At 39.0% G+C, this 13,783-nt stretch overlaps 1 protein-coding gene across 1 annotated transcript in view; it reads left to right on the forward strand.

Moving 5' to 3' along the window:
• Positions 1-13,509, forward strand: part of SDAD1 (SDA1 domain containing 1) — a 24,151-nt gene extending 10,642 nt beyond the window's left edge. The window contains exons 15-22 of the mRNA XM_072405510.1: positions 971-1,068; positions 3,160-3,236; positions 3,797-3,929; positions 4,015-4,106; positions 10,237-10,430; positions 11,104-11,188; positions 12,559-12,720; positions 13,252-13,509. Coding sequence (XP_072261611.1) covers positions 971-1,068; positions 3,160-3,236; positions 3,797-3,929; positions 4,015-4,106; positions 10,237-10,430; positions 11,104-11,188; positions 12,559-12,720; positions 13,252-13,302 — 892 coding nt within the window. The 3' untranslated portion in view covers positions 13,303-13,509. The remainder of the gene's footprint in view (positions 1-970; positions 1,069-3,159; positions 3,237-3,796; positions 3,930-4,014; positions 4,107-10,236; positions 10,431-11,103; positions 11,189-12,558; positions 12,721-13,251) is intronic.
• Positions 13,510-13,783: the final 274 nt, after the last annotated feature.

Consider the following 13,783-nt stretch of genomic DNA (forward strand, 5'->3'; position numbering starts at 1 on the left):
ATTGAATACAAATTCCTGTATCCAATCCAATCCAAAATAAATACTTTGTATTTATTTTTAATTGAAACTTTCATTCATTTTGTATTGGATTGAATACAAACTCCTGTATTCAATCCAATACAAAATGAATGAATGAGTTTCAATTTGAATTTCCCGCACACGCGCCGACGTCATCGCGCGCGCACGCACAAGAAGCCGGCCAGCTGTTTTTTTCCTCCGCCGGCCGGCTTCTTGTTTCAGAGATCACCCGGCGCTGGAAGGAGAAGGACGCGGGACGATCAGCGGGACCAGGTAAGAAGCCGGCCGGCCAGTGGAACACAAGATGCCGGCCGGCTTCTTTCCTGGTCCCGCTGGTATACGAGAAGGCACCCGACGCTGGAGAGGGAGACCGACGATCGACGGAGGACGACGCTGGAACACGAACCTGACGCTGGATGAGCACAGGGGGACCGAGATTTTCCCTACATTAAAATCCCCACTTACCTGGGTAAGTGGGGATTTTAATGTACGGAAAATCTTGGGCTTAATGAAAAGAGCAACTTTTTTTAGCCCGTACGAAGGTCGGGCTTAACGGTCGGGAGGTTAATATCTGTGCAGGAGCTTTGGAGCTCGGTTAATTTGCTTCTTAGGAAAAATTATTGTATATCGGAAATTCATTGAGCCTCTCATGTTCCTGCACATGGATTGAATACCTAAGGAATATTAGATAGACTTTAGATTTCTTTTATGGGAGATTCACCCTCTTCTTGCTCAGTGATCATTGTCATTAAGATTGAAAGTACTGTTAAATCCTTTCAGGCTCCTGTCTATTCTTAAACCTGAGAAAATGTCACCCAGTTGAGTTCTGCAGTCCTAAAAAATGTATTTACAATTTTATGGGCGTGTAAGCATATTGTTCCTTTACTTGTAAAGCTGTTTTTTTTATTCGTATTTTTATCCATATTCAATATCATCTTTTGTGGTTTTACAGAATAAATGCCATCAAGGAATTGACTGCTCGTTGTCCATTGGCCATGACAGAAGACCTCTTACAGGATCTTGCACAATATAAAACACACAAGGATAAAAGTGAGTCACCTTTTCAACTAAAGAACTTATGGAGTAAAAAATCTTCTGTAACAGACACACCAATAGTTTTAGTAGAGTCTTTCTCATTTTATATAGATATAGATATAGATATAGATATAGATATAGATATAGATATGTATATATATATATATATATATATATATAATATGTGTGTGTGTGTTTTACCGTGTTTACCTAAAAATAAGACCGGGTCCTATACTTATTTTTTCCTCTGGAAATCGCATTAGGGCCTATTTTCAGGGGATGGACAAAACATCTCTATTTATTTATGTACAAAATCAGTTTTTTTTTTATGCTATAGAGAGATACCTCTGTGCTACCTGTGACCTGTCAAAATCACAGATTTTTTTCTGTTATATACAAGAAGTCATGAATAGGAATGTACAAAAATGATTAATTTAAAAAAAAAAAACACAGCTTCATATGCAAACAAGTGCAACATGACAAGAAAATGTGCTGACAATTAACATACGACTCATAGAGTAATATGCAGACACAGAAACAAAACTTCCAAAGCTTTGTTGACCACAAACAGTAACCAATATAAATCGGAGAAAAGCAAAAAAAAATCAATCTATAAATATGCATTACTGCTTATGAATGAAATACTAGCAAGGACCCTTTGAAAAGATAATCTACCAACCTCTTATTAGTTGTAGTGTCACACCAGAGTACCGTAAGTTTATTAACCCTGCAATTTCTTTCACCACTTGCTCCAGTGCTTTGAAAATCTGCTCTCTCCTTCCTCTTGGTATCCCTCCGTGTACCACATGACCGCACCCTCCGAAGAAGCCAATAGGGCTTACTTTGGGGGAGGCCCTATATTTCACCCTTGCATGATTAGCATGCTAGGGCTTACTTTCAGGGTAGGTTTTATTTTCGGGGAAACACAATAGTATATAGCCTTGGTAAACAAATTGTGACGTTCCAGAACGGTTATCTAATCTTTTTTTAGTTGTCAAATGTTTGAGATATTCAAAATATTATTACATTTTGTCTATTTTTAAACATGATTTTTTCCCCCAATGGTTTGACATTTTTAGTTTAACATTCCCGGTCAGAAACATTTGAATAATTTTTATTTAATGTATGTGAATCTAAATATTATCTTTTGCTGCCTTTTGTATTTGAAAACATATTTGAATATTGTTTAACCACCCTAGCGGTATTCCCGAGTGTGACTCGGGGTGGATTTTGCAGGCAAAAATCGGTATTGCCAAGTCACACTTGGGTTAGCTTTTACCAAACAAAAAACCCACTTTCCTTACTCCTTCGCTGTCCCCCGGCGTCCTGCTGGTCCCCGCAAGTCCTGGGACACGTCCTTCCTCCTTGAACTCCAGCCGGCGAATGCAGCGATGATCTCCGGCGTTTCCCGGTGACGTCGGTGTGGGCGGGAGGATTGGCAGGAAATTCAAATAATTTTGTATTGGATTCAATACAAAATAGCTGTATTCAGTTCAATACAAAAAAAATTTTAAATATATATATATATATAATTAAATAAATATTATATATGTTACTGTACAGTTATATTACGTGTTTAGATATTTTTTGGGCATTCCTGTATCTCTGTAGTCAGTTCTGGCATCATGCCCAACCCTGCCATATGCATTGATTTTACATAGTTCTCATGCCACACTCCCCATCCTCCCTTCTATACTGGTTGGAGCTGCTGTGGCTCTGCTTTTGTAGAGAATGCAGTGATGTTGACATTGTAAGTTACATGCTTTTTCTCCGCTATGCCAGTTGCTAAAATACTAAAGTGCCCAGGACTTGTTTCAAGATTACATGACTATGCCAAGGAACATAAAAATAAGGTGCTAAGGTAACTAATTTGGCAATATTCGTTTTAACTATCTATTCATTAAACACATTGTGAGACATAGTACATAGGGTTCACAAACATTATTTGGACAATTTTATTCCATGGGGTAAAATTGATTTGGGTCTATGCTCACTTATTTACATGTTCAGGTGTTTATTATACTATTGCCCTGTTATAAGTGATCATTGCACTTAACCATTCTTTATAAACTGATAATTGAAATTGGTTCTGTTTTTCTCTCTTAGATGTTTGCATGTCAGCTAGAGCTTTGATACAGCTTTTCCGTGCATTAGATCCAAAGATGCTGCAGAAAAAGTTCCGGGTAAGTCACAGTATTTTAAATACAGTAACATTATATGTATCTCGAAGAATCGCCTATCTTGCATTCTGCTGAGCTAACTAATGGATAGCATTGCTACTGTTTTACCAGCAACAAAATTCACCTGGATCTATCAAACCCTTTTCTGATTTTAGAACTGTAAAAAGAGCTGTCCTCCAAATTGGCAAGAGATGCTCATTTTTTTGTTTTAGAAACCTCGAAATGGCCTCAAAATGGCAAGCATTACTTAATTTTAAAATGATTTGTTATGTTTTGCTAAATGTTTTCCTACTCTTTTATTTACCTACAAAATGATGTGTATGTTTTTACACATTTTTGGCTAACCTAAACCTGATAGTACCCTTCTGTTTGGATGTCCACTCACCTTTTGGCAAATTAATGTCTTGAGTGTAAGAGAGTAAACTAATGATATAGTTTTAATTACAGTTTATAGAGCAATAGCTATAGCTGAATCAAAGCTTAGCTCCAGGGTGGACTTAAAATTCCGGCGTCTACTAGATCTTCTGCCCTTACCATATTTTAATTCAAAAACATTTCAACAGGGCAAACCCACAGAGGCTTCTGTAGAGGCAAAAATTCATGCTTATGGAGAACTGGTTGCTAAAGATTACATTCCTGGTGCAGAAGTGCTAGAAGTTGAAAAGAAACCAAACGAAGAGGAAGGGGAAGAGGATGGTAAGTGAAAAGGTTGTAATTTAATATACTTTATTTTTTAAAGAAATGTACTTTCAAATGTTAAAATGTTCACAAATCTCTTCAGATGGCTGGGAAAGTGCTAGCCTTAGTGATGATGATGAAGATGGAGAGTGGATCGATGTTCACCATTCCTCTGATGAGGAGCAGAAGGAAGTTGTAAGTGTTAAGAAATGTTATTTCATAGGGTACACAATTCATATATAAGATAATGGTCTTTTTTGTTTCAGAGAGTGCAGTAGCTTCAGAAACATGCTCAAGTAATATTTGTGATCTGCAATATTTTCTATTCTTGTTTTGGGGAAAATACCTGGGCTGAGTTGACCTTTATACGAAAGGCGTTGGCTGACTCATTGATTGATTTAGAGGTTCCAGTACTTTTTAAAAAAGCGAAAAGGAGAGGTTCCAGCTTTAGTAGTCAGTCACCTGTATGTTTTGGGTCAATGACAATGAGGAGTGGCATTTTGACTTTTCAATGGCTGTCCTACTTTAGTGGAGAAAGATGGAATTCTGGCAGTATGATTATTTTAGTATTTTTAAATGTCAAAGTGGTACATAATTTTTTTAATTTCCTGCCGGTCCCCCCCCCAAACGTCCCATGCTAGCCCAGCATTTGCACCCCCCTAGACCAGGGGTCAGCAACCTTTACTATCAAAAGAGCCATTTTGCCTCCTCTTCCACTAAAGAAAAATAGTCTGGAACCGCAAAACATAACACAGTTTATAAACTTTTAAAAATTTTAATATTTTTTTAATTTTACCTGTTACAACAAGTGTGCATGTGTAGGCCTACTTTGAAATAAATTAAACACTGAACTATGCCCCTAGAAGCCTCCAGCTTCTAACGTATCATCCTGCCTCCTGCGGGAGGCTTCTAATGTAACAGGGTAGATTTTTTTGATGGGCAGTTCTTTATGTTCTGACGATGCCTTAGCGATGAAATTTTAAGGGGTGTTAGCCACAGGTGTCCCTCATTTGCAGCTTTAATTTTGTTCACCTGTACCCCCCAATCTTGAGTAATTGGGGTTCAGGTGCTAGAAGCCTCCAGCAATGTGTAACAGGGTAGATTATTTTGATGGGCAGAGTTCTTTATTTTCTGACGATGCATTAGCGATTCAATTGTAGGTGGTGTTAGCCATAAGTGTCCCCCACTTGCACCTCTATTTTGGTCACCTGTACCGCCTCCCCCCCATTCCAGAGAAATTGGGGTTCAGATGCTAGATGCTTCCAGCAATGTGTAACGGTAGATTTTTTTGATAGGCAGAGTTTTTATGAATTTTTAGGAGGTGTTAGCCACAGGTGTCCCGTACTTGCACCTCAAATTTTTTTCACCTGTACCCCCGTTTCCAGATAAATTGGGGTTTAGGTGCTAGAAGCCTCCAACAATGTGTAACAGGGTAGGGGTTTTTTGATGGGTGGAGTTTTTAGGAGGTGTTAGCCACAGGTGTCCCCCATGTGCACCTCTAATTTTGTTCACCTGTACCCCCTTCCTGTTCCAGAGAAATTGGGGTTCAGGTGCCTCCAGCAATGTGTAACGGTAGATTTTTTTGATGGGCAGAGTTCTTTATGTTCTGATGATAGCCTAACAATTAAATTTTAGGGGCTGTTAGTCACAGGTGTCCCCCACTTGCACCTACATTTTTGGTTTTGTACATCTCCCCATTCCAGAGCAATTGGGGTTCAAAGGAGGGGGGTGTCATTGTACACGCCCCGTGGTAGATTTATTTCACTGGTAGATTTTTTTCATTAGAACACCGGATAGAGAATCCCCCTCCTCCGCAGTGTCTTGGGAGGAAGGGGATCCCCCATCAGAGATCTCCCCGCGGCAGCCGAAGGGAGCCACAACAAGGAGGCTGAAGAGCCGCAGGTTGCAGACCCCTGCCCTAGACTCACGTCCCCAATGTTCACATGCAAGGCCCGAGAATGTAAATGCTGGCCAGGCATCACCAAGGGGACACAGGTGCCAGGCCAGCATCACCGGAGAATGCCGCGGGCTCGTGGGGACCAGGTAAAAGCCCCCAATTCCACCTCGAGTGTGGCTAGGGGTTACCGCTTTTTGTAATGAAATTTAACCTCGAGCCACACTCAGGATTACTGCCAGTGAGGTTGAAAGATTTAGGAAGTGATGTTCAGCTTCCCATACAGAGTCATTAATACGACAGGTCAAAAGAAAAAAAATAATAGTAAAAGTAGCTTCCTTTGTTGAATACTGCACTACTCATCAGGAAAAAAGTCTCATGCAAATTTGGAAATTTATACAGGGGTGGACATAAACGCTGGTAAAAATGGTTCTTAAAACTGTGCGGTTAATCAGAAAATAAAATAATAAGTAATTTGATTGTGGTTGGTATTTCCAAAAAAAATGTTTGAAAATTCTGATAGGGATCAATTGTAAAGTTATTTTGTGACCCATCGTTTGTCCCTATAAGCGTTACCATAGCTTATCTTGCTTTGACCAAGTTCTAATTAATTAATTTGAGAGCCCTGGTACATGTGCATTTTTGGGTGCCAAAAGCTGAACTAGTTAACGCATTACCTTTTCACCATGTCAGCAAAATGTTTTGACAACAAAAACAAGTATTTTAAATAAACAAGGCTGCTAATGTATGTTCTTATATAACAATAGATTCAGTGACTAATGTTCCATATAGTTTGCAAATGCAAGGTTTGGTTTCATGCCATGATACAGCAAGAAATACAATAGGGAGACTTTGAATAAATACACTATTGTATGTGCTTGGCAAAAGGATAAATCATATATGCCAACATAATGACCTTTCAAAGTCAAACAATTGGTTTACTATGACAGGTCAACATGCTTCATAATTTTTATTTGGTAAGAAAAGGGGTTTAATCACATGTAATCTAATGGGTATAAAAATTCTTTTTATAGGCATTTTCTGTGCACTGATAATGTTGATACTGGAATAGTCTAACTTAATCCTCCTTATGATAAGTTCTTTTCCGAGATCTTAAAAACTAATCTGATATTACATAAGTGTTGATATACAGTTAGGCCCATAAATTTTTGGAAAGAGACAACTTCAGTGTTCTCTTCAGAATTTTTTTTTCAGCCGGGTGTTTTGCCGGGTGGTAAAGTAGGCAGGGGGCAGGACACGGCAAGTTTGGAGCTCCTTGTTTTAATGCCATAGGTATCCAGTAACCTCTACTATTGTCAGTATTCTACCTTCCTCTATACTTCGTTTCAGCTTTGTTACTTTCTTCCAACTTTCTAATGCCTGGCTTGTTAGAATGTGTTTTTTGTATTATGCCCCAACAGTCCAGTGTTGTGTATTTTAATCCATGTTTTAATAGTGTAATACCTTGTAGTGTGTAATTTTGTGATCAACGTGGCTTAACAAATTGGGCTTAGTTAAAATTAGCAGTAAAAAATTGCCCCTCCTGAGTCACTGCTTGGCAACTGTTAGGCACCTTGGATAGGTAACCAGTGATAACTGCCGAGCACCTTGGATTGGTAACTGGTAATAATTACCGGGCACCTGGGATTGGTAACCAGTAATAACTGCCGGGCACCTGGGACTGGTAACCGGTGATAACTGCCGGGCACCTGGGATTGGTAACTGGTAATAATTACCGGGCACCTGGGATTGGTAACCAGTAATAACTGCCGGGCACCTGGGATTAGTAAACGGTGATAACTGCCGGGCACCTGGGATTGGTAACCGGTAATAACTGCCGGGCACCTGGGATTGGTAACCGGTAATAACTGCCGGGCACCTGGGATTGGTATGCTGGGCACCTGGGATTGGTAACTGGTGATAACTGCTGGGCTTTTCAGGCCTAGCAGTTTTTCAAGCAGCAGTAGTTCCTGGTGAGAGGAATGTGAGGGCTAAGTGCAGCAAAAGCAACCTTACTGCCAATGTGAATTCAGCCTACCTTCAGATGTCACGTCCTAGCGCTAAACCTAGGTAACATAAAGAGCTTCATGCATGTAATCGCAGATGGGGGCAGGACAGCCAGTGCCCACCTCTCATCACTGCCAAAAACAAAAACCTCCTGTGAAATGTATCCACTCGCAGTATGATAGCTGTGTGTGTAAATTCTGCTTCTCAGCTTCTGCAGCCTAACAACTCATTGCGTTCAATCCTTTAGATCTCTTAAATTGTTAGTTGTAATTACCTAAAATGTTTAGGGTACACAGGGGTCTCTCATAGCTCCTAATAACCCACATTTCTTTTTTTAATTTCAAGAATTTCAAAATATGGGGATCACAAGTTTAAAATTTGTGGAAATTGAACATTTGGGTTGCTGTTTTGAAAGAAAGTGCACCTAGGAGCCCAAAATTGAAAATGCAAATTAAGGACCCCTGGGGCAACTTACATAGCAAGAAGCATTGGGGTGGGCCCTTTAAATATTTTGCTTACCTTTCACCAAACTATAATTGTAATACTATGCTGCCCTTTCTGCTTATGTTCTTTGAATCCCAATTTATCTGGAATGGGGAGGTGCAAACTCTCCGCATCCCTACCTTGAACCCTAATTTCTCTGAAACAGGGAAGTGCAGATAAACAGTATCATAGGTGCAAGTGGGGGACACTTGTGGCTAACACCCCCCAACCTTTCATCACCATGGCACCAATACATAAACTCTGCCCATCAAAACACTCTGCCCTTTTACCCATGACTGTACCCTACCAGTACCTGAACCCCAATTTCGTTTTGATGGGCAGAGTTTTTATTTTTTTAATGATGTCGTTGTGATAAAACTTTAGGGTGTGTTATCCACAGATGTTCCCCACACATTTTCAGTTTCCTACACCTCCCCATTCCAGGGAAATTGGTGTTTTAAGTGTTAGAAGTGGGCGGTAACGTGTAACAGGGCAGTGTGTTTGCCATAGTAATGAAATTTTAGATTAGGGGCTTATCCAAAGGTGCCCCCCCACTGCACCTACATTTTCAGCTTTGTACACTCCGCCATTCTAGGGAAATTGGGGTTCAAAGAAGAGAAGCAGATAGGGTAACATAGTATGACAGTTATAGATTTGTGAGAGAAAAGTTAAAATATAGTATAAATTTGGGGGCCCTTCCCCAATGCTCCTTTCTATTTAAGTGGCCCTGGGGGTCCCCAATTTGCGTTTTTTTAATTTAGGACTCCAAGGTGTACTTGCTTTTAATACTGCAACCCCATGTTGTATTTTCACAAGATTTTACAATTCTGATCCCCATATCATGAAATTTGTAAAAGGTGGGGTGCTGAAATTTTGAGTGGTGCTAACTATAATTGTGCTGTGTGCACCCTAAAAATTTCAAATCATTATGACATACAGTTTAGGTAATGTAACATGCAGCATCTACACACACACTTCTCTGATGACATCATTACACACACCCACTGTTCACACAATGTTTTTTTTTCCCAAAAGACACAGCACAGTATGGTGTGGGCAATTCCTTTGTTATGTCATTATTAATTAAGCAGATAAAAGGCCTGGGGTTGATTGAGGGGGGGGTGCTTGTATGTGGAAGATTTTGCTGTGAACAGACAACATGCGGTGAAAGGAGCTCTCCATGCAGGTGAAACAAGCCATCCTTAAGCTGCAAAAACAGAAAAATGCAGTCACATTGATTGGGAGGCGTTTCATAATACAGATGGACAATGACCCAAAACATACAGCCAAAGCAACCCAGGAGTTTAATAAAGCAATGAAGTGGAATATTCTTGAATGGCCAAGTCAGTCACCTGATCTGAATCCAACTGAGCATGCATTTCACTTGTTGAAGACTAAACTTCAGACAGAAAGGCCCACAAACAAACAGTAACTGAAAGCCGCTGCAGTAAAAGCCTGGCAGAGCAATAAAAGGAGGAAACCCAGCATCTGGTGATATCCATGGGTTCAAGACTACAGGCTGTCATTGCCAGCAAAGGGTTTTCAACCAAGTATTAGAAATGAACGTTTTATTTTAAGCTTTTTAATTTGTCCAATTACTTTTGAGCCCCTGAAATGAAGTGATTGTGTTATTAAAAGGCTTTCAGTTCCTCACATTTTTATGCAATCTTTTTGTTCAACCCACTGAATTAAAACCGAAAGTCCGCAGTTCGACAGTTGTTTCATTTAAAATTTTATTGTGGTAAGGTACAGAACCAAAATTAGAAAAAAGTTGTCTCTGTCCAAATATTTATGGACCTATTTGTATGTTTTATGTTGGCCAGCAGTTCTTTAGCCTTGTGTATAGGTTTTCAGGCACATAATTAAAAAAAACAATGAAATATTATTACATTGATCACACTTCTTTTGTATGAAATAACACCACTTCTGCATTATTTTCAGGCAGAAATGCTGCAGGCAATGCCAGAAGATGAGCGCAAATCTAAGGCTGCAGCAGTCAGTGCCAGCAGGCTTCTAACCCAAGAGGAGTTCAAAAAAATCCGTGTTGCACAATTATCCAAAGAAATTGCTGCTGCCCCTGGTAAATCTGAGAAGAGGAAACATGTAGAAATAGACACTGATGAAGAAGAGGGCGGGTATGTAATGTTTTCATTCTGTTGCAAAAAAATAATTTAAACTTATTTTAATAAAAATGTAAACACAAGGCCTTATAATAACTGAGGAGGAGGATTTTGTTCTGCCTCCTGCATCTCAGGGAAGGTATGGGGGAGGATACAGACTTCAGAAAAACTATACTATACTACCATGTGCCAGGATTATACATTTCTAAAAAGGCTAGATTTCATTGATGCAAATTTCAAAAAGGTTTTTTAAAGAATTGGTTTATTTTTGGTAACTGATCTCATAATTTATTTTTTTTAAACTTTCCATTTCTCTAAACATTGTATACTTCAATTAATACACAAATGATATACGCTACAGTAAAAATTAGTACTTGAGTATTGCTATTCAGTAAGCCTAGAGCATTGACTGCCTTTTTTGAATACTAACAGTGGTCAGATTTCAGACTGAAACACTTCAGTGATCAAAGTTTTTATTGTTTAGGCTTTAACATTAAAACGAGTATACTAATCCATAGTAAATAATCAGTGGACAGTTTTTATTTTTTTGTTTCAGTACTGTAAATTGTTTGAATGACTTAATGCCCATTAATGTGTCATAAATAGTTTTTCTTGTACATCAAAAAATATTTTTTAATTGTGAAGGATAGTTATTTTGCATTGATAGTTACTGCCAATTTTCTTGCAGAGGGGAGTTGCTTTCACTTAGAGATATTGAACGTCTACATAAAAAGCCCAAGTCTGACAAAGAGACCAGGCTAGCCACAGTTATGGTGAGTTTATATGCTATTACATACTTTCTTCTAAATGTGTTGTTCACTGTTTTGGACATGTATTACAATGTTTTTAACTAGACTGAATTTGCTGGGTGGATCACCCAGCAGTTTTCACTTTCAACCAGCTAGTTGGCTGTCCTCACACACTAAAGCTGCGTACGCACGTCAGATTTTTCTCGCCCGATAATCGGCATCGGCCAGATATCGGCCGGGCAAGAATCTGGCGTGTGTACAGTCGGCGTTGTTCATTGTTCGTGGATCCGTCCTGGCAGATCCACGAACAATGAACGACGACCGATCCTAATGCAAGGGAAGGGGGAGAGCGCGCAGCAGGGTGCCGCTCCGTCGCTCTCCCCTCTCCATGGAGCAGAACAGTGTATGTACAGCACCGTTCATGCATCGTGTAGTCCTTTGTCGTTGGAAAGGATTGTGAAAGATCCTTTCCAACAACAAAAATTGCATGTGTGTACGCAGCTTTAGTCTGGATTTTGTGTAGAGAAAACTGTCTGGGAAGCTGGAAGCATTAATATACTATGTATCTTTCTCAAAAACAAAGTCTGCCTGCAGAATTGAAAGCTGGGGCTCTTGCTGAAAGTTTGGGACATATTAGATTATTAACTGTTTGTTACCCAAAGCAGAGCCCTGGTGTACCAAGATGTGGGGTTGCTGTATGAGGGCAGACTCAAACCTGCAGTGGGATCAAGCAAACCGATACAGTTCCCATTGGCTTGCGCCTTCCAGCTACACGACGCTTGCACATCAGCACTGGTTCTTAACCAGTGTTTGCATATTTAACAGTGGTCCTGAACCACTCACTCCCACCTCCATTTATTCTCTCCTGTGCTGCTGTAGTTAGATGCTATATGGGTCATTATCATGGGCCCAGTTCAGTAGCAACCTTTTACAAGTATTATTAAATAGGTCTATTTAGTTTCCAGGTGTAATCTAGTGTCCCAGTTTTGGTGTAACGAGGAAGACCTAATTAGGCAGCCCATAAAAAAAACAAAAAAAAACTTGTATTGTTGTATGTATGTTCACTGGAAATGCGTGTTCTCCTAATGTAAATTAAATTACTGGTGAATTTTTTATAAAACCAGTGAATGTTACAGATCGAGGGTATCAGTTATAAGGAAATCTAATTTTTCTTGTTGAAAAATAGGGTATAGACTAAACTGTGGTGAATGTATAAATACTTGCAGAGATTCACATGGTCACTGCTTTATAAATATGTACCTCTTATTTATATGTATATCCTTAGCTGGAAAAAAATGGTTTTACACAATAAAATGTCACTCAAAGTTGTCTAATCATATGTAAGGGAATGTTTGTCGATTTCTTTTCTGACCAAAATGTCTTACAATAAACAGGCTGGAAGAACAGATAGAAAGGAATTTGTAAGGAAAAAGACGAAAATGAATCCACATGCCAGCACCACCAACAAGGAGAAGAAGAAGAATAAAAACTTTATGATGATGAGATACAGCCAAAACATCCGGTCCAAAAACAAACGATCTTTCAGAGATAAGCAGGTAAAGGCATCAAACCTAAAGGCAAAGTTCAGAGTATTATTTAGAGATGTCAGCGCTGAAACTAGGTTTGTTTTTTGTTGTATTTTGCAAATGTAAAATCTTTGACAAAGCAAGTTTAAATTCAGGGTACACCTATAGCCCATATAAGATTTATAGAGCATTTAAGGTTTCCTAAGAAGTAGGCAGCTGTTAGCTTTTTGTCCCTTTTTCACTGTAGATAAATAAATAAATCATTTTTCACTCTTTACTGAGACTTCAACAGTGGGCCATTAATGTCTATCACCAAAGCCACTCGTATCAAGATAGGGCACAAGTGACAGGGTGGCAACACAGAAGGACATGTGGGCCACAGTTGCCACTCACTAACAGAAAGTTCCCAAACAAGGATCACCTGGTTTAATTTTTGTGTTACCATCATGTATCAAAACAACTATGTTTGTTAAAGCCTATTTCCAAGATGTATGTTTAAATCTCCTATTATTTATTTTGTCTTGTTTACTACTTGAACTAACAGCATGTACTGTTTTACAGATTGCTCTGCGTGATGCCCTTCTGAAGAAAAGGAAACGACTGATGAAGTAACTGCAATTTGCTGTAGTCACGGTTTTTGTATTTTGAATGTACAAAATGTATTGCCCAGATGGGAACGCTCAACATAATCCCCATAGAGAACCTATTTTGTAAAATATGTAATGGCAACTATCCAATCTGTTAAAATTTTACAGTTTACAATATACTGTGTATTCTGTAAAGAAGGTTTCTGAAATACAGTATTTTTCTGTCTCCAAATTGTGTGCGCTTACTTGTTGTGGGAGAATGTTTTATTTAAATTTATTTATACTCCGGTGTAAAAGTATGCATAATGGAATAAAGAAAATTGAACAGATTATTTTAAAGGCTGGGAAAAAAATGCCAACTGAACTGATGTCTTCTGCACTGCTAAAACTGATGGCTGTTACAAGCAGTGCTGCTGTTTCTATTATTATGTTTTTATAATAAAGCCTAAGTAAAGGGCTTGTTTTAAAAAACATTGGTATGGTTGCACCTTTATATCTTACCAAAG

Source organism: Pyxicephalus adspersus, chromosome 3, assembly GCF_032062135.1.
Source record: "Pyxicephalus adspersus chromosome 3, UCB_Pads_2.0, whole genome shotgun sequence".
Lineage (NCBI taxonomy): Eukaryota > Metazoa > Chordata > Amphibia > Anura > Pyxicephalidae > Pyxicephalus > Pyxicephalus adspersus.